General features: G+C 42.4%; 2 protein-coding genes across 3 annotated transcripts in view; one reads left to right on the top strand and one right to left on the bottom strand.

Moving 5' to 3' along the window:
* Positions 1–8,719, bottom strand: part of INTS7 (integrator complex subunit 7) — a 39,040-nt gene extending 30,321 nt beyond the window's left edge. For both annotated transcript variants that reach the window (XM_033144816.1, XM_033144817.1), the window contains exons 1-7: positions 8,509–8,719; positions 7,196–7,325; positions 6,636–6,782; positions 6,117–6,254; positions 5,302–5,348; positions 4,325–4,524; positions 2,971–3,093 (exon numbers count right to left, since the gene is read on the bottom strand). In XM_033144816.1, coding sequence (XP_033000707.1) covers positions 2,971–3,093; positions 4,325–4,524; positions 5,302–5,348; positions 6,117–6,254; positions 6,636–6,782; positions 7,196–7,325; positions 8,509–8,698 — 975 coding nt within the window. In that variant the 5' untranslated portion in view covers positions 8,699–8,719. The remainder of the gene's footprint in view (positions 1–2,970; positions 3,094–4,324; positions 4,525–5,301; positions 5,349–6,116; positions 6,255–6,635; positions 6,783–7,195; positions 7,326–8,508) is intronic.
* A 172-nt stretch (positions 8,720–8,891) lies between these two features.
* The window catches only part of DTL (denticleless E3 ubiquitin protein ligase homolog), a 33,679-nt gene continuing 23,876 nt past the window's right edge, over positions 8,892–18,694 (top strand). Inside the window, exons 1-10 of the mRNA XM_033144815.1 lie at positions 8,892–9,141; positions 10,759–10,884; positions 11,371–11,469; positions 11,861–11,922; positions 12,825–12,945; positions 14,014–14,079; positions 14,282–14,397; positions 15,755–15,828; positions 16,480–16,583; positions 17,674–17,778. Coding sequence (XP_033000706.1) covers positions 8,973–9,141; positions 10,759–10,884; positions 11,371–11,469; positions 11,861–11,922; positions 12,825–12,945; positions 14,014–14,079; positions 14,282–14,397; positions 15,755–15,828; positions 16,480–16,583; positions 17,674–17,778 — 1,042 coding nt within the window. The 5' untranslated portion in view covers positions 8,892–8,972. The remainder of the gene's footprint in view (positions 9,142–10,758; positions 10,885–11,370; positions 11,470–11,860; positions 11,923–12,824; positions 12,946–14,013; positions 14,080–14,281; positions 14,398–15,754; positions 15,829–16,479; positions 16,584–17,673; positions 17,779–18,694) is intronic.

Raw genomic sequence — 18,694 nt, 5'->3', positions numbered from 1 at the left:
GGTGGGGTGGGGGGCAGCTCACAGACAAGTAAATGGGAAACAGCCACTTCTGCATGTAAAGGATAATTTGGACAACAACTAAACTCTCTTCAAATTGCCTAAGCCCCAGTATCATTTATGATGTCAAGCCATCTGAAGCTGCTGACATGTTTTTGCATGGCTCACTGCATTTTTCATTAATTTACCAAATAAGAAAAAGTCAATCTGGAGTAAACATGTAATCAAAAGCTGCATTTGAAATTTTTTTTGATTCATTTGTTAACTAGGCAATCCGTCATAACCCTTTATTAAAGATCTGATCAGAATAAAGGTGGAACCAGAACTTACACAGAAACTAACAAGGTGAATTTATTATTAAGAGCAGGGTGAAAATTCCATTCTGAGAAAAATAAATGGCTCAATAGCTTTCCTGTGACAAATTCAGCAATGCACCCATGAATGCGTAAGTCCAGGGAAGAGAAGGTGGCTGGCTGCATTGCACTGTGATGCAACTCCAGGATATAGTATGGGAGACCACTGGGCAAAGCAAATCTGCACCAAAATGAAGAGGAGCTCTGTTGGATCAGGTCAAGGGCCCATGCACCCCTCAATTTTCACAAGTGCCTAGCAGATGCACATGAGAAGCCTGCAAGAAGGACCCAAATGCAACTGGCCTCTCCCCACATGCAATTCAAAGCAACTGGTATTCAGAAGCATACTGCCTCCGACAGTGGAGGTAGATCATAACTGAAGCGAGTATTCATTGAGAGTCTTGTCCTCCATGAATTTGTCTAAAGCTATCACTACTTCTTTTAGGAACAAAACTTTTCTCTGCCCACTTTCTCCATGCCTTGCTCAAAGTCTATCATGTCGCTTCTTAGTCATCATTTCTCTAAATGATTCAACCTTTCCTAAGAAGGGAGTTATCCTCCTGATCATCTTGGTTGTCCTTTACTGAACCTTTCCCAATTGTACAACTTTCTGAGGTGAGGCGGCCAGAACCACACATAGTATTCCAAGCGCAGACACACCACAAATCATATTGCCCTGCCCACTTTCTGTACAAGCCCTGCAAATGTCAAGAAACATAATGTCTTAATGACTCAGTGTGAGCAATACTCATCAGAAGGCACCTGACACTGCCCCAGGGAAGCATTTTAAAAGCACTTCTTTATCTTGCAGAATTCAGTTCTGTCAAGAGCATGCTGGCAGGCCCCAGCCCTAGAATCAAAGGTTTTCTCAAAACAACACAAACAGGCTGGTGCTCCCAAGGAAAGCTTGTAATCTTTATAGAACAATACTCCAGGAAAATACAGTGATGTCCTGGGTTCCAGCACTCTAGAAAGGGCAAGGTATCAAGGAAGGCAGGGATCCAGAGAGCAGGCAAGGATGCAAAACTGAACAAGAATGAATAGCCTAGAGATTCGAGCCTCCGCCCCCTGCCTCACACACACAATGCAAAGGAGCCCTGGATTCCTAAGACAAAGCAAGCTTGGTGTTCCCTATAGTCAAAGCAACCAATCATCAGAATCCTCACAAATGCTCATTTCAATTTCTTCCAAGTAAACCTTTCCCCGCAGAAATGGTTTTCCAAAAAGTTCAACCCTAGCAGGTTTCTGCATCCCTCTACTCTTTCTATTACTGCTATCTGGCCATCCTTGTTCATATTTTTGGCACGTACGGATAATCAACATACAAAGAGGGACAGAAGCAGGGCAAAGACACCAAAGCACACGTCTTCCACTTGTATTTTACTAATGCCGTAGGCTGCTTGTGGGGACTCCCATCAAAAGGCGGGACACAAATTAATACCAAAGCCAAAGTGCATTTCTGGTAATCTGTACTCCTGAAACCAGTTATGGCTAAGGCTAAAAGGCTGTTTTTAATCTGCTATAAGGGTACAGTTGACTGAGTGGCAAGTGGGTGGTGATCTCTGGGTGCCTTACTCTAGACTGCCTACCAATTGCTAATGATTGGTTTATTATTTTTATTTATTATTTATTGGCCCCTTTTATATAACTGCCCCATAACAGGAGCTCTCTGAATGATTCACAAAGCAACGGACAGAGAAGCAAATACCAAAATACAGTGGTGCCCCGCTAGACGAATGCCCCGCTAGACGAAAAACTCGCTAGACGAAGGCATTCGTCTAGCGGGAGGCTGCCCCGCTAGACGAAAAAGTCTATGGGGCTGCCTCGCAAGACAAAAAAATTTTGTCTTTTTTTTTCGTCTAGCGAAAGCGCGGCTGTCATTGCCGCTTCGCTAGACGAAAAACCCGCTAGACGAAAATTTTCGCAGAATGAATTATTTTCGTCTAGTGGGGCACCACTGTACAATACAATAAAAAACATTTATTTAAAAAACTGGAGCGTAACATAAACTCAATTTACTGTTACGGAAGATTGGTCTATTACGTGCTTGAAAAATGACCTTAGTGAAGTGATCTTGGTGAATGTGGCCCTCCAGATGTTACTGGGTTCAAAACTGAAGAAGTGTGCATGCACACGAAAGCTCATACCAATAACAAACTTAGTTGGTCTCTAAGGTGCTACTGGAAGGAATTTTTTTATTTGGGGTTCAAAACAGTCCCACTCAACATGGTCAGGGGTGATGAGAGCCATAGGCCAGCAACATTTGGAAACCTCATCACCTTGTTCCTCAATCCTTGCACAGAGCTTTTCTACCTTAGCACCTGAGGAGTGTGATGAAGAGTCACCACTTTATGAGAGATGCTACAGGGTATAGGAGCAGTGATGGAAGGTTTCTCCAAGCAGAATGTTAGAAGCTTCTTCTATTATTTATAAAACACGGTGGGTAAATCAGCTCTTAAACGAAAAGTTACATCTCTAACATGATGAACAGAGCCCCACATCTGGAGCATGATGCTAAGCAGATCTACTTGGAAGTCAACAACAAAGAGTTCGACAGGTCTTATCTGGAAGAAGGCCTAGTGGTTCAGTTCCAAAACAAGCATGATAGCATTTACAATACCTGAATATTGTCTCTGCTCCATGTATGTGGGGTTTTATTTGCAAGTAACTTTAGATCTTGAATAGCAAGCCTCTTCACTGCTTCTCTTGGGTCATTCTTCAAGTATTGCAATAAGAGCTGTATCTGTAAGAAAGCGAGTTTTAGATGAAACTACTTTTTACTACTTTCTTGTATTTCTCAACATGCATGCGAGTGACAAGCGAATAAAAAGAAACCTGAACATGAAGGGTTGATTCTGAGACTCTCCACTGACAGAAAGTTCACTGATTCAGCAGAGGCTTCAATTAACCAAAAGGAAGAGGAGATTTTCCATACATTTCCGCTCTCTCTTGCAGTTCCTTACACCACCAACATATTGTTCCAAAAGATGCCTTGCAAGGGAGAGCAAAAGAAAGAAGGGCAAATAAATGAAAATCATCTCCTCTTTTCCACCAATGGAAGCCTCTGCTGGATCAAATAGCTTTCTGTCATGGGCACATTTGGAGATAATCTTAAAGCTTTAAGAAACTTCAACAAGCAATCAAAATTCTTAATTACATACAGCTTTTGATGGCTCTGTAGATTTAACTCACCATGATACCATCTAAGCAGACAGGATCTGGATATTTTGCAATATTGCACAAATGAAGTATGGACACAAAATGTGGTACAGACCTTGGGTTACCTAAAAATCTTAGTTTATATATATATTATCAGGGAACTGTCCCCGGCTCAGTGCAGGGTGGTGGAAGAGCTCTCAGGATGCTACAGAGAGCCTCAGCACCACCTGACCAGTAGCACCTCCTCGTCCAGCAGAGGGAGCAGCGAGGTCTCCAATGGGGAGGTGCAGGCAGCTCAGGAGCTGGAGAGCCGAGGCTCTGGGGATGTTGGAGAGACCCTGCACTCCTCTCACTCAGCGGGCAAGGAGGGAGACACGCTATTTCCGTCACCCCAAGTACACAGAGGGGTGAAACGAAAAGAGGGGAGGCGGAGATTTCGTATACCGAAACTCTTATGTTGGGGTCAGAACTGGAAGGGGCCACTCCCGGATTCTGAAGACGGTTGATACAGACATGAACTTTTTAGCTCCGCACTGTACATAGTATGCACAATAAAACTATTAAAGGAACGGCTGGAGTTTTGCCTGGTTACTCATGAGCAACCATCCAAGGACCTTACATATATTTTTCTAAAAATTGAAAAACACAATTTGCCAGTTCTTATGACTTCCAGTATAGGCTTGAAATGTTTGGGAAAGGCTTGATGGTGCCAATGAAGTCTTGCTGAATAATATCCCTTCAACTGAACCATGACAATTTTACTTGAGTACACTAAGCACTTTAAAGAAAATATTCAGCAGAAATGTAGCTGTTACCTGCTTGGGAATGTCAACCAAAGAGGAGGCAGCGAGCAAGGTAAAGGTGTGTAAAGTAACAATGACCATCTTGGTAGAAGGGTAGGATGTCACCAGCTGCTGGAGTAACTGACGGGCACTGGAGGCCAGGCTGGCATCATGATGCATATGCTGCAGGATGGGGATCAACTTCAGCTTCAAGTCTACAGGAGTGGCTAAACCTAGTACATGAAAAGAAAAATAACTTTCAGGGTAACATCGCGTGTTGTGCCTATGATAAAATATGAATATTGAGAGCTTTGGTGGCAAATAAAAATAATATGACTAATTTCAGTACTAGTCACAGGACAAGGACCATACAGCTGGATTGGTTTTAAAAAAAACTCCCTTCCACTCTACTTGAAATTTAGACTATAAGCTCCTCAAAGTACAGACCTGTTGTTTTTGCTTATGGCACTCTACCACACACCATGGACACAGGTATCACTTAATATAGCACTAACAAACAATACAAATAATTAAGTGTGAAATTAAATACTAGACTCATCTAGTCAATTTAAAAAAGACAATATACAATGCTAGTTGCATTCAAGCCCAAATAAGCTCAGCATCTTGCTGCTTTCCCACATAGCTACCCACATCATATAACCAACATTTGAAAAATAAATGAAAATGTCAAAGAAAGTTTCAATTGTACATATAGCACCATCTTCTAAAATAAAGTACTACGCTTCCCACAGACAACATTAAAAACACTGCATGCCAGATCAAAATAAAATCCAGTCCTCTGGAAAGAAGACAGAAAAAGCATTCTTAATACCAAGTCTTCAGATTGAGCATCAAATTCAGGGGCAACTTCCAACAACTAAAAAGACTCACTTCCTTAGAAGAAAAGAATGGTTAGTTCAAAAGTAGTTACTTAAGATACAATAGCCTTTAACAAAAAAAAATTTTAATTTTTTTTTGCTTTTCCTTATTTGTTGGATAAAATTACATACCTTGAATCATTTCACTGATTTTATTACAAATCCCGCCAGCAAAATCTCTGTCAAGAACAAAAGGGGGAAGCAGGATAAATCAGTCATACAAACTGAACAAACTACAGAAACAAACACACATCTGGATGAGCAAAATGAATATGAAATGTACACATACAGAGAAGTTGCAGGTGAAAGCTAGAGTTGCACAATGGCTGAGAAACTAACAGCATAAACATATGCAGCACAAATAAGTTCTACTGAGTTCAGTAGGAAAATTTCTTCCAGTAGCACCTTAGAGACCAACTAAGTTTGTGCTTGGTATGAGCTTTTGTGTCACACCAAGAACAAACTTAGTTGGTCTCTAAGGTGCTACTGGAAGGAATTTTTTATTTTTTATTTTGTTTTGACTATGGCAGACCAACACAGCTACCTACCTGTAACTGAGTTCAGTAGGGATTGCTTCCAGCTACATGTCCACAAAATTGCAGCCTGAGCTACAAACCAGAAGGCCCCTAGTTTATATCTTGGCCCCTCCCTGAACTCACTATTTATTAATTTTCTTAATATATACCCCTCTCCATCATCTTAGCTCTCAGGGTGATTGACAGTGAAATAAAAATCTTTTAAAACCATGAAAATGTATAAATCACTAAACTGGTGAACTGAGGCATGCTCAGCTGCCCTCGCAGCTACAAGATGGGGGAAATAATACTGACCTACCTGATACGACTGCTGTAAGGATTACTAAGATAATGCAGGCAAAGCATTATGCAATTAAAAAGTACTGCCTGAACATTCAGGAAAGATGGAAGTACACCAGATGTTTCACTTACTTGGACTGGGCAGAAAAATTAGCTGCAGCAAAGATAGCAGCTTCAACCTCTACATTGTCATGTGAGTCCAAGCTCTGACGAATACTGTGATGTGCATTCTTCCTTTCTGGGATTATGGATGCCATACTGCCTAACATCCTGGAAAATAAAACAGAGTGGCTGAACCTGCTATAAAGGAGGAGGACGCCTATAAGATAAATCTGCAATCATCCAGGTAGTGTTTTGTAAAGATGAAAGAAAATGTGAACATTCCATTCTATGGATGACAAACGAGTAAATTCAAGACTTGGGCAGATAGAACTCAGTGAAAGAACACATCTGTGAAGGAAGTCCCAAGTTCACTCCCTAGCAGAGATGGAAAAAACCCCTAAAGATATTTTAGTAGCCAGAATAAATAGTACTGGACTACACAAACCAATATCCTCACTTCCTATGTACATTGGCTCTGCAGTTACTGCATTGACAGTACCCTGAAGAATATAGCATTTGGGCAGGTTCTTGCTCATTAAACATGCATACCTGAGTGTGATCGCTCGAGCAACTGGATCATTGCTGTGAATAACCGAGAAAACTCTTTTCACAAACTCATCCACATTCAGGATCTTTTCCAAATGCTTCTCACTCTGCTGAGTAACTTTCAGAACACACAGCCGCAGGAAGTTGTTTCTGTTTTAAAGCAAATTTTATTTATTTACCTACAACATTTGTATCCTACCTTTCTTTGAAAGGTCTAAGGCAGTTAGCAGTTCATAAATACGAACCACGTAACAATATCAAATATTTACAACATAACATTTAAAGGCAGGGATAAAGGTCCAAAAGAGGCAAAATAAAACAGGAAACAGGAAAGAAGATAAAGAAACATGGGGAAAAGAACACCAAATCCACTGCAGGCATCTATGAGACATGCAAGAGGACCCCCCTAACTGAGCAAGCAACATTCATATGGGAGATAGAGGTAATTCAGGTATCTTAGCACCAAACCATAAAAGGGCTTTAAAGAGTCATCACCAGTACTCTGAATTGAAAACACCAGTTTCTTGAACACTAAGAATCGGGAACGAACTAATTTTACTTACCCCACTCTGAAAACATCAGCTAGCTTTAAAAATGCTGAGTTAATTAGAATTGGGAATGGGTATTTCTGAAAGAGTCTGGGAAAACGTACAACTGCCTCACACTGCTCCCCCAGTTTGCCAGATCGGAGACCTGTGACAAATAAGAATACCACCATAGCAGTTAAAAACTCTGGATTTTAAAAACTGAAGCAAACTGACATGCAATATAAAAGCAGCTTTCCTAGACTGAACCAAAGTACCCACCAAGCCCAGCATTGTGTTCCCACAGTGGCCAACCAGATACCTATTGGAAGCCTACTAGCAAGAAACAGGAACGATACTGCTCTCCAAGCTCATGTTCCACAACTGACTCTTAAGCTTGAAGAAGTATTAAAAATGGCTTCTTAATTAAATTTGTTTATATCCTACCCTTCCTCCTAACAGAGCCTAGTAGCCACTGAAAACTGTACCCTCCATATATTTGTCTAATCTGCTTTTAAAGCCATCTAAGATGCTGGCCATAAACATACTGTGTGGATGTGAATTCTGTAGCTTAACTTAAGCAACAGGGCTTTCCCCACCACCACCCCTCCCCCCCATATTGGCTCAGGAGGGTGTTGGGAAACCCACAGAACAGAGCAGGGGGAGGAAGGTATCACTCCATCTGGCATACCGGTATGCCTGTGCAGACGTAACAGCTGTCATAGTACAACAACAAATTCCACTGGGCGACTGTGTTATCTGTGAAATGGAGCTCTGCAGCCATGGAAGAAGCAGGCATCTCGTTCATGGCATGTGGACACATTGGGATGAAGAAATACAAGATTCGGTTCGGATAATTAGTCTCTGGTGCCTTATCTGTAGATGGCTAAGTGGCTGAAATCTTGATTGTTACCATGCGGGTGGCAGCCCCGCTTAAACAACCGCTACACATCTAATTCTGTGTAAAATTTTGCCATGGAGTGTACCAAGGTTGATTATACCACATGTAACGGGCTATCATAAAATGCTTTATAATAAAACTGCTGCTGTTATAGCTTAAGGTGCCACAATACAAAGCCGCAATCTCACACATCCCTAGCCTGACCCACTGAACTCCACGGGCCTTACTTCTGCACAGGCGTGCATAGGATGACATTGTTAAACGGAGAGCAATAAGCCTCTCTGTTCCTTTTATCGTCTCCATGCATGGCTTGTGACACCATCTAAACACAACCTAAACCCGCCTTCAAACTCTCCACAGTCCATCAAAAGGGGCGGAACTTCCTCGCGACGCTATCGGCGCATGCGCACATCTCGCTTGGCGGCGGCACTGCCGTCGCTCCTCCACTTACCTTTATCCAGCTCCATGAGGGCGGAGTTGGCGTCCAACTCCTGCTCCCCGTAGCCGGCATCGGCGAGGAAGGATTTGGAAGCAGAGGCCATGACAGCCAAGGCCCGGAGGGGGCGGGGAGGAGGGCACTTATCCACCACACAGACGCGCACACGCGCTTGTCTTCCCTCTTTCCAGGGTTTAACGGCCATTCACTGCGCATGTGCAGACGCCGGAGTGTCAGCTGCGCCTGCGCGGTGGAACATTCCCCCCCGCTATTCTAGTGCGCATGCGTGTCGTAGTCGCGCTCCCTTAGCCGTCGAATGAAACGTGAGTTTGCGGGACTCTGTTACGCATGCGTGTTGATGGAAGAGGCAGGCCTATTACAATTTCATAGCCGGCGGGAGGCGTGGCCTCGCCCTTGCCGGTGGAAAAGGAGAAGCCAATGGCGAGCAGGAGGCGGGTTCTATTCCTCTGCGCTATCCAATGGCTACGCGCGAGGCGACTTTGGCGCGTACTTCGGGCTGGCGGGAGATAGCGTCGCTCATCTGCTCCCGGTGGTCGTTGCGCGGGGAAAGGGCAGGAGTGTGCGCTGCCGCCGTCGTTACCATGCTGTGCCGTTCTCTCGTTCGCCGCTGCCAGGCTGGGCCGCAGGGTGAGTATCCGAGGCAACCTCTCCCTCTGCGCCTCTTCACCAGCGCTCGAGTCATGGCGAAGGGGGAGGGAGATACAGCCCCTCTCTTCCCCCCCTCACCCCAATATTGGCCAGACCACGCGCTTCCCCTTTGCAGAACGCAGGTCAGGCCCCTTGCTGCCTTGAGCCCCCCTTTTAATTGGGGTTGCCTCTTGAAGACGGTTGGGAAACTCAAGTTGGTGCAGAATTCAACGGCCAGGTTGCTCACCAGGGCAAGACAAGTGGAGCAAATTACACCAATCCTGTGCCGACAGCAACTGGCTGCCAGTTTTTGGGCCCGGTTCAAGGTGCGCATTTTGAACTCTAAAGCCTCAGAACTGCAAGACCTCAGGGTCCGCCTCTCTCCATATGAACCGACCAGGACCCTACAGTCATTCGGGTGCCTCCTCTGCAAGAGGATCTGAGGGTGGCAACACAAGAACGGGCCTTTTCTGTGGTGGTTCCCCGTTTGTGAAAGACACTTGCCTGGTGTCTTCACTACATATCTTTAGGCACCAGGCGAAAACATTCCTTTTCTCTTTTAAATGTGCTTGTCGTTTGTTTGTTTGTTTGTTTGTTTGTTTTAGGTGTTTTCATGTATTTTTTATGCTGTAAACCACCATGTGATCTTCTTTGGATGAAGGGCAGTGTATAAATTTAATAAGTTGTATCAATTTTTAATTCCACATTTTCTCCGAAGGGCTCTTATACTTCACCATATGCCGTGCAGGGCAAGCCTTACCACAACATCACCCAGTGAGCTTCAGAACTAAGCAGGGGAATCTGCTCTTAAATACAGTGCTCTTGATTCCTCATCTCCCCTCTCCATCCACTATTTCATTCCAGACAAGAGTTTAACCGATCTTGGAGTGTCCAGTATCAGAAATCAGTCAGTGGAGATATTAAATAATAAATAAAAGAAGCAATAAAATGCAATTAATAATCAGTACACTTATTTAACATGGACATGCCTTGGACCACCTGAATGATGCTCAGAACCAGAGAAATAGAAGATATGAGGACAGCATAAATGTCAGCTGCAGTTTTATAAACTTGTTTGCAGAGTTTTGGGTACTTACCAGTACCTCCAGCATTTAAAATTGTCAGGTATTTTGCACACAGCCATCTGCCACTTACTAACAAGCTACTAGCATGAGTTTGACCAAACTGTGGAAGAGAGGAGTGCCTGGCGTGCTTTGGTCCATGGGGTCACAAAGAATCGGACACGACTAAACAACTAAGCAACAACAATCGGCCACTTGGGACCAAGTGAAGATGCCTTGGTGCCAGGATGTCGCCTGACATCTTCTCCATCTGGGGGTGCATGCCTGGGGATCCTTGGATCTTGACTGTTTTCAATTCTTTGCTGTAGAATTCTATCCATTATATTTTATCTGCACAATCAGAATTAATTTCAGGAACCAAAAAATAGTATTGAAAAATACAATTTTCAAGCCGCCTGCCCCCCAAAAAATGGTAACTAGGCATTCCGTATTGATGACTGTAACCCTGGTTTAAGGAGCCATTTGGCTCCTACTTTGTACCGTATATCTGAGTTTCTAACACTGCTTATCTTTCCAAAAATCATTTTTCCTCCAGGTCTCCCACCAAGGTTTTCCTTAAACCACCTTTTGGAGTGCTATCAGTGTACTAAAGGAGATGAACATGCTTCATATGGAGAAGCAGGAATGCCAGTTCCTCCTTTTGGCTGCAGCTTTTCAACAGGTATGGGGGAATTTTATCTGTAAACATTGCAGTGTGGCAGAAAAGGGCAACCGAAATGATCAAGGGCCTGGAGCAACTCCTCTGTGAAGAAAGGCTATAATGTTTGGGCCTTTCATAGAAACCTGCAGGGAGTTATATTTATTATTTATTTATTATTAAACTTGTATCCCATTCTACCTCCCATACGATCCCAAGATGGTAGAACAACTAGCAATAAAAACATGTTTATAACAATTCCAGTACAGATGCACACCAATCTTTATGATTGCTTATTTATAGAAGTATATCTATGCTGCCATATAATAAAATAACAGGGCTGTGATACATTATTTTATATAAGTTCTTACTTTACATTAGTTCTGTGATTACCTAACATTTTTATCCTGACATTTTATGCCGATAAATTGCACCCTCTTCAGTGGAGTGTTATCCAAAGCACTTTAAAAAAAATGTTTTCAAATGTACAAATACTGCTTTGTTTTCCAGCTCCAGATGTGCAGCATGTACTTGCCGTTGCAAATGAAGAAGGATTTGTTAGGCTCTACGATACCCATACACAAAAAAGTAACAAGGGGATTTTTAGAGGTAAAAGGGAAACCTTGGTGGGAACTATGAGCTGAATTATTTGATAAAGGCAGCAAACTAAAAAAGTGTTTTGACTGATTAAATAATTGGCGGTTCTTGGGAACAAGAACTTCAGTATTTAAAAAGTAGCATAGCATACCTTTCATTGTAATTCTTATGTCTGCTTCCATTACTGCTTTCTTACCTGATTGATGGCAAGTCAAAACTTGAGAGGATGATTATTTCCTTGCCACCTCTGTGCTTGGAGTTTCTTCCTGCTAACCCCTCTACCACAGAGGAAGTTGTGTTTGTATGAAAGTTATGTGCACACAATACTGTAAATTGTAGTTGTTTCAGTGTTTTTCAACTGCTGTTTGTTTGGAACTAACATAGACTTTTATTTTCCCAATAGAGTGGCAGGCTCACTCAAACGCTGTTTTTGATCTTGCTTGGGTGCCTGGAGAACATAAAATTGTGAGTAAGCTAAAACTATCCTTTTCTTGTTTGGCCCTTTATATGTGCTGTCACAAATTCCAGTGTTCTTTTAGTCTCTTCTATGATAAAATCACTAGTAGACCCAGTAACCTCACTCATACTTTCAAAAGTTGGTTTTCCTGATATGCAGATGAATCGTTGTGTTCTGTTGTTTCTTAGGCCAAAGGAGGCAATCTATCTATTAAAGAATTGTCCACAAGTGGATTCTTAAAGACGGAGATGTACAGAAGGTGGCCATTAGTAGGGGGCATTTTTAACCTTTTGGATATCTGCTGACTTTGTTAGCCATTCTTAAAAAAAAATGTAAAGGGGCAGTATCCATGAATGAATCCGATACTGTATCTTGCGGTTTACCTAAAATTCATGATTGATTCAGTTTACAGAATGCCTTTACAGTAGTTAGATCCCATGCTTTGACCCAGCAGCTGCATATAAAGTTTACAGCTTATAATGTGTGTATGTTTTGCACAGTGCATTCAGTACCATTCAGAGTAGAATCACTGAAATTTACGTAACTAACTTAGGTCTAGTAATTGCAATGGATCTTCTCTGAGTAGAACTTAGTTGGCTACAACTCCAGAAATTGGAGCCTGGTTATTTGTGGTTCTGTTACCTTTGAAACTTCCACTTTCATATTTGAGTCATATTGTTGCTGCCACCTTCTAAGGCTGCAGTCATATGCAGACTTGGGAGTAAATCCCTTTGAACTTGCTAGAGTAAACACCCATAGGTTTGCACTGAGAGTGTCTTTTATGCTGAATGGAAACATGTCTTACCTTCAGAAGCTCATGCCAATACAAGATATAGTCTTGGAGGGCAACAGGACTCTGCCTTTTTTTCTTCTTCGCTACAATGGTTAGCTAACTTCTTTATCTTTTAAGGTTACCGCTTCAGGAGACCAAACTGCAAAAGTCTGGGATGTACAGACTAGTGAGCTACTGGGCGTCTGCAAAGGGCACCAGTGCAGCCTCAAGTCGGTTGCTTTCTCTAAATTTGAAAGGGGTAAATATTCCTATTTTATATTTCAATATATCTCGCCACTTTTGAGGTCATCTGCTAATTGACCCTGTTAACTGGAAATACCAGGAAATGAGCCTGAGGCTTGCTTCATGCAAAGCTTGCTTTCTGCCACTGAGTTACAGTCTTTCTATAGATTTATCACAGGTTTTTAAAAAGCTGCTCCAGTGTTACCAGGAAAGTTTGGAAATCCTTGGCTTTCCTTTGAATAGACGTGATTGTGGCTAGTCCTGCATAAATGGGGTAGGAGTCTCATGTTGGTACATCTAGGTATGTTGGCAGCCTTTGATGCCTTTGCTTGATATTGTGTCCTTTTCAGAGCTTTGGTGGGCGAAAAGGCAGTGATTCCAGCTTAGCTCCTCAAGGTGTTTTTTAAGTCTTTCTCAGCCATCTAAACAGGACTCCTACTGTCCAGTGCTTGGTGCACGTGAAGAAACAGATAGAAAATAGAGATGTCATAGAGTCCAGAGCCAAAACCTGATGTTAAAAGAATTAGAGATTCCTTGTAACAGCAAGTTTCTTAAACCTCAAGTTTTTATGCAAAATACCGCCTAAATAATTACCGAGTTTAAATTAAATTGCAGGATTGCATATGAAAAATGTTTCAGTATTTCAAACTGAGAGTACTATTTTGTACTCTGAGAGTATTAAATGGCTCAGGACTGCCATATCTCAAGGCTGTCTCTCTCCATATTAACCAACCTGGACCCAGCAATCATCATTTGAGGCTCGTCTTCATATGCCTGTGAGAGGTCTGGAGGGTGGCAACACCAGAATGGGCCTTTTCTGCAGTGGCTCCTCGCTTGTAGAATGCCCTACCCAGGGAGCCTTGCCTGATGCCTTTGTTACATAACTTTAGGTGCCTGGTAAAAATGTTTCTCTTCTATTTCTCTTCTCTGTCAATGATCTTTTAAACAGGGGGAGGGAGATAATTGTTTCTTGCTTGTTACATATTTTTGTATATGTACAGCTGCCTTGTGATCCTTGAATGAAGGGCGGAATAGAAATATAATTATTATTAATAATAATAATTTTGCACTGTATATTCCACAGCTGTGTTCTGTACTGGAGGAAGGGATGGAAACATCATGGTTTGGGACACACGGTGCAATAAGAAAGGTACATCCTATTATAATTCCAGTGCTGTTCACTTAATATGGGCTGAGGTATGCAGCATTCATAATGATTGCTAACCCCCCCCCCCCTTTGTAGTGGTGTGATTGTAGCCTTCCAACTTCGTTTATTTACGAACTCATTCTCTGTGTGGAACTGCCATGCAGCGGAGGTCCTTTTAATATTGTTTCTTGAAATTACCTTTCAGATGGATTTTACAGGCAGGTGAAGCAAATAAGTGGGGCCCACAACATAGTAGACAAGCAGACTCCATCCAAACTAAAGAAGAAAAAGCAGAATGTGAGAGGACTCGCTCCCTCAGTGGTAAGGATTTGGAAGCCGAAGGCCATTCAGCGCCCGCTTGTGCAAAGAAAAGAGACTAGCTTTGTAGAATGTTCTGCTGCATAAGGTTGAGCTTTGCCTTGGCTTGAAAATAAACTGTGGATGTTGTAAATACTGGAGAGCGGGGGCGGTGAGGGAGCAAATTGTATGGAATAGGTCCACATGAGCCTCTATCAATAGCTAGCCTTGCTTCCAGCAAGAGATAAAAAAAATCCAGTTTTCACCAGACTATTCTGTTAGGCTTTTCTCCAAATTAGTGCCCACACAGTCTGGTGTACAAACTTTTCTCTGTGTATATTTCCCATATGTATTAGTGCTTTCTCTCATATGTATACCTTACATAACATTCACCCGCAGGCAGCATCACACACAACTCTTGTATACATATGCATATGTATATCTTGAATTTGTAACACTCTCCCCTTTGCTATTTATTTAGTAAATTTCTTCGCCACCCTTCATCTGGGGATCGCAGGGTGGTTTACAATATCAGAACAGAAATAACAAGCAAAACAATACACACACACACACACACAGTTTTAAAAGGTTGTTTAATCAGCCAAAGGTCTGGGGGAAGAGGAATGTTTTTGCTTGGGGCCTACTAGGAACATGCATTATACCAAGTCAGACTACTTGTTTGTCCAGACTGGCATTGCCAACTCTGGCTGGCAGCAGCTCTCCAGAATCTCCATCGGAGAGGGGTCTTTCACATCACCAGATATCTGGTCCTTCGTAACTGGCAATCCCAGGCAGTGAAATGCTCTACCAGTCCATTGCCACACATTAATTTCCATTCTGCTTTTACCCTACCTTTCCGTTGCTTCCAGCAATAAGTAGTAATACAGTCACTGCTCTGTGGCTTGCAGTCAAAATGATATGATGCATAAGGAAAAAGGAATGCGGAGGGAGGAGGGGCAATAAGCAAACACAGGTTCTTACAGTTCTTATAACAACCAGCTAGGTTGGAACAGTTCCGCTAGCCTAATGGAATGGCTGCTGCTAAGTGGCAATTGAGGAGTGCCAAAGGCAGCTGGTTTTTCAACCGAGATGATGTAACAGCCTTCCTTCCCTTTTCTCTTGCTTCTCTACAGCCTATCTTAAACTTAGTCCTTGCAGTTAATAAGTAGGAATATCACTGGCTTCAGGGCATGAACGCATATTCCATCTATGCCACTTCATCGCCTCGGTTTCCACCTTCAGTTAATATTAGGGCAGCAATTGGGGAGCAGGGAGAAGCTGCTTAATGAAGCTATTTACAGGGAATGTTTAGGGTAAATCAAGGCTGAAACTCGCATAACTTTTCTGTGGTTTTCAGACAGAATTTCTTCCTTCTCCCTAGGATTTTCAGCAGAGTGTGACAGTGGTGCTACTTCAGGATGAACACACCTTAATCTCAGCTGGTGCAGTTGATGGGTAAGGAAGAAATTGCTGCAATTCTTTAATAAACCTTCCTTAGCTCCTGTCCCACATCAAGCCCATCTAGCTGGTACTAAAACAACAAAAAACAAGTAAGAAATATAGCTATATTTTACAGGTGAAGGGCAAAGCCAATTTGGAATAAACACTGTTCCTTTGCTATATGTGTCCTGAATTTTGAGTTTGCTCAGGAAAAACTCCCTCATTTCCCTGTGGGGATGCATTTTACCACAAATTTATTTTTTTTACCAGGAAAGAAAAAAATTACCTAATGAGATAAAAGGAGATGGGGAGGGAAAAGGTGGTGGCTCTTGATTACGTGCATACGGTTGAGCTGATTCTTACCCTTGTCCTGGAATGGGTGCATACATACATACAGCAAACTACGGATCAGCATATTGCCCTATTCAGTTGTGAGTGCCCATATAAGCTGATCACATTTTAAAGCAAATATCCACCCATGCAGTCATTGGTGGGGGAGGTGGAGGCAATGGAGCGTGGAATGCCTTATCTTGACCCAGGGCTCTGAAGGAAAAGGCATCGCCTCCAATCTTGCGCCCTCCTGCAACATTCCATTCCCCTTGGTATGTGTGTTACAAATGAGAAAGAACTGTGGAGTTCTGAGAGGGCCTGTCTCTTGAATTTTAGCGTAATCAAGGTATGGGACCTGCGCAAGAACTACACCACGTATCGACAGGATCCAGTGCCATCCAGGTCTTTCAGCTACCCTGGGACCAGCACTCGTAAGCTTGGTATGTCTTAGCATTGTGCTGAAGAACTGAAGGGAACCAGAGTCCCTTAAAAACAAAACAGCAGGTCTTCCTTTGCTTTCTCACCTTATGGTGAGACACATTATATACAGGTGAAACTCGAAAAATTAGAATTTCGTGGAAAATCCCATTTATGTAAGCAATTGTTTTCATTAGCTACTGGAGTTTAATATATGAGATAGACTCGTGACATGCAAAGCGAGATATGTCAAGCCTTTGTTATAATTGTGATGATTATGGCGTACATCTGATGAAAACCCCAAAGTTGAGATTGTTAATTTGGGGTTCTCATCAGCTGTAAGCCATAATCATCACAATTATAACAAATAAAGGCTTGACATAATCTCACTTTGCATGTCATGAGTCTATCACATATATTAGTTTCACCTTTTAAGTTGAATTACTGAAAGAAACTAACCTTTCCACGATATTCTAATTTTTCAAGATCTGTCAATCTGGCTTCAGCTTTGATGAACTGTTCCAGGAGAAGTGTGGGGAGTGCAGCCCTAATTTTCCTGGATCTTCTAGTTGCCTTCAATACTATTGACCATGATGTCCTTCTGGATAGGCTTTATGGATTAGGGTTTAAGGGCACAGAACTTTGGTGGTTCTGTTCCCACTGGAGGACTGATTCCAGTAGATGGTGTCTGGGGACTGCTGCTTAGCCCCATAGCATTTATATTGCCCCCCCCCCCCGGTGCTTTTCAACATCAACATGAAGGCTCTGAGTGAGGTCATCTGGGAATACGGAGGGTGATATCAACAAACTCCACTCCTTTAACACATAACTCCTTTAGAAGGGCTGGATGAATGCTAACCAACTGGAACTCAATCCAGAGAAGGTGGAGGAACTGCTGATGGGTGGCTTGTGTGGGTTGGTAATGATCAGCCTGCTGAATAGAAGTTTGCAGTATTGCTATGACCCTAGAATGGAAAAGAGAGAGCTAGCTAGGTGGGACTCCGGATGGGAGCATTCCACACTGCACCATTTTGCTGCAGTTTCTATTTATTCCCTGTATAGATTTCTGAAGCAGCCACTTGTTTATTTGACATAGAGCTTTTTCTCTTCTAGGTTATTCTAGTCTTGTTTTGGACTCGAGTGGTACCAGCCTATTCGCTAATTGCACCGATGACAATATATACATGTTCAGTATGTCGACTACAAAGACAACTCCAGGTAAGAATGATTAAAGTCACACAATAGATTATCCTTAAACCTGGGTGTTCATGAAGCTTAGGTGAATATGGCGTGTGTGTGTACATCGTCAAATCCTATGTGTATTTCCTGGAAAAGAACCTCTGCAGTATTCAATGAGCCTTGCTCCTTGCTAACTGGGGCTAATGGGAATTTTAGTCTAAAACATCTGGGGGCACCAGGTTGGCACAGCTGCACTGTTATCTCCACCTACATTTACCGAGAAGTAGGGCCACTGTATTCATAAAATCAAAATATTTGCTTGATTATTATAATGCACCCTATACACATCCATAGAGGATCTGCATGTAATGGGTTATTTATGATTAAATACCCATGAAACATAGTTGTGAATTGTTACCATGTTTAGTTCTATATCCTATTATAATGGAGAGAAGTTGTTCTCCCCCCCCCCCCCCTCTGCCACTTTAGCCAGTGGCTTCTCTTCAAAATCTGTTCTTAGGCCACCAGAGAGCAGCAAATATTGAAAGCCTGGAAAACAGCAGGTGCTGCTGCTGCTCGCTTTCCCTTTTGTACTTTCTCTAATTCAAGTCTCTTCGCTATAGAGTTTATAGAGCATAATTACTTAAACTTTCTTCCCCACCCATCCCCTTTTGGAGGAAATGTGGTCTGAGACAAACTTTTCATGGACGTCTGTCTACATTCCAAGCATCTGAGCTCATGCTATATCCTGTAATTTAATTTTGTACAATTTTAATAAAAATTGGCTAGGGCCAATGAACTTGTTTGGGTGTGTTAGGTGACTTCGCCAAAGGCAATTTTGAACACCTTATCCCAAGCCCTGCATTTATAGTCGAATACTTAATTTTTTTAATTAAGCAATTGTGCAAACATATATATTTCTGGCTGTAGTAATAACATTGTTCTAGTGGCACCT

Source organism: Lacerta agilis, chromosome 3 (assembly GCF_009819535.1).
Source record: "Lacerta agilis isolate rLacAgi1 chromosome 3, rLacAgi1.pri, whole genome shotgun sequence".
Classification (NCBI taxonomy): Eukaryota; Metazoa; Chordata; class Lepidosauria; order Squamata; family Lacertidae; genus Lacerta; species Lacerta agilis.
Note: the sequence above shows the minus strand (reverse complement) of the source record. Positions and strands in the feature narration are given on the sequence as shown.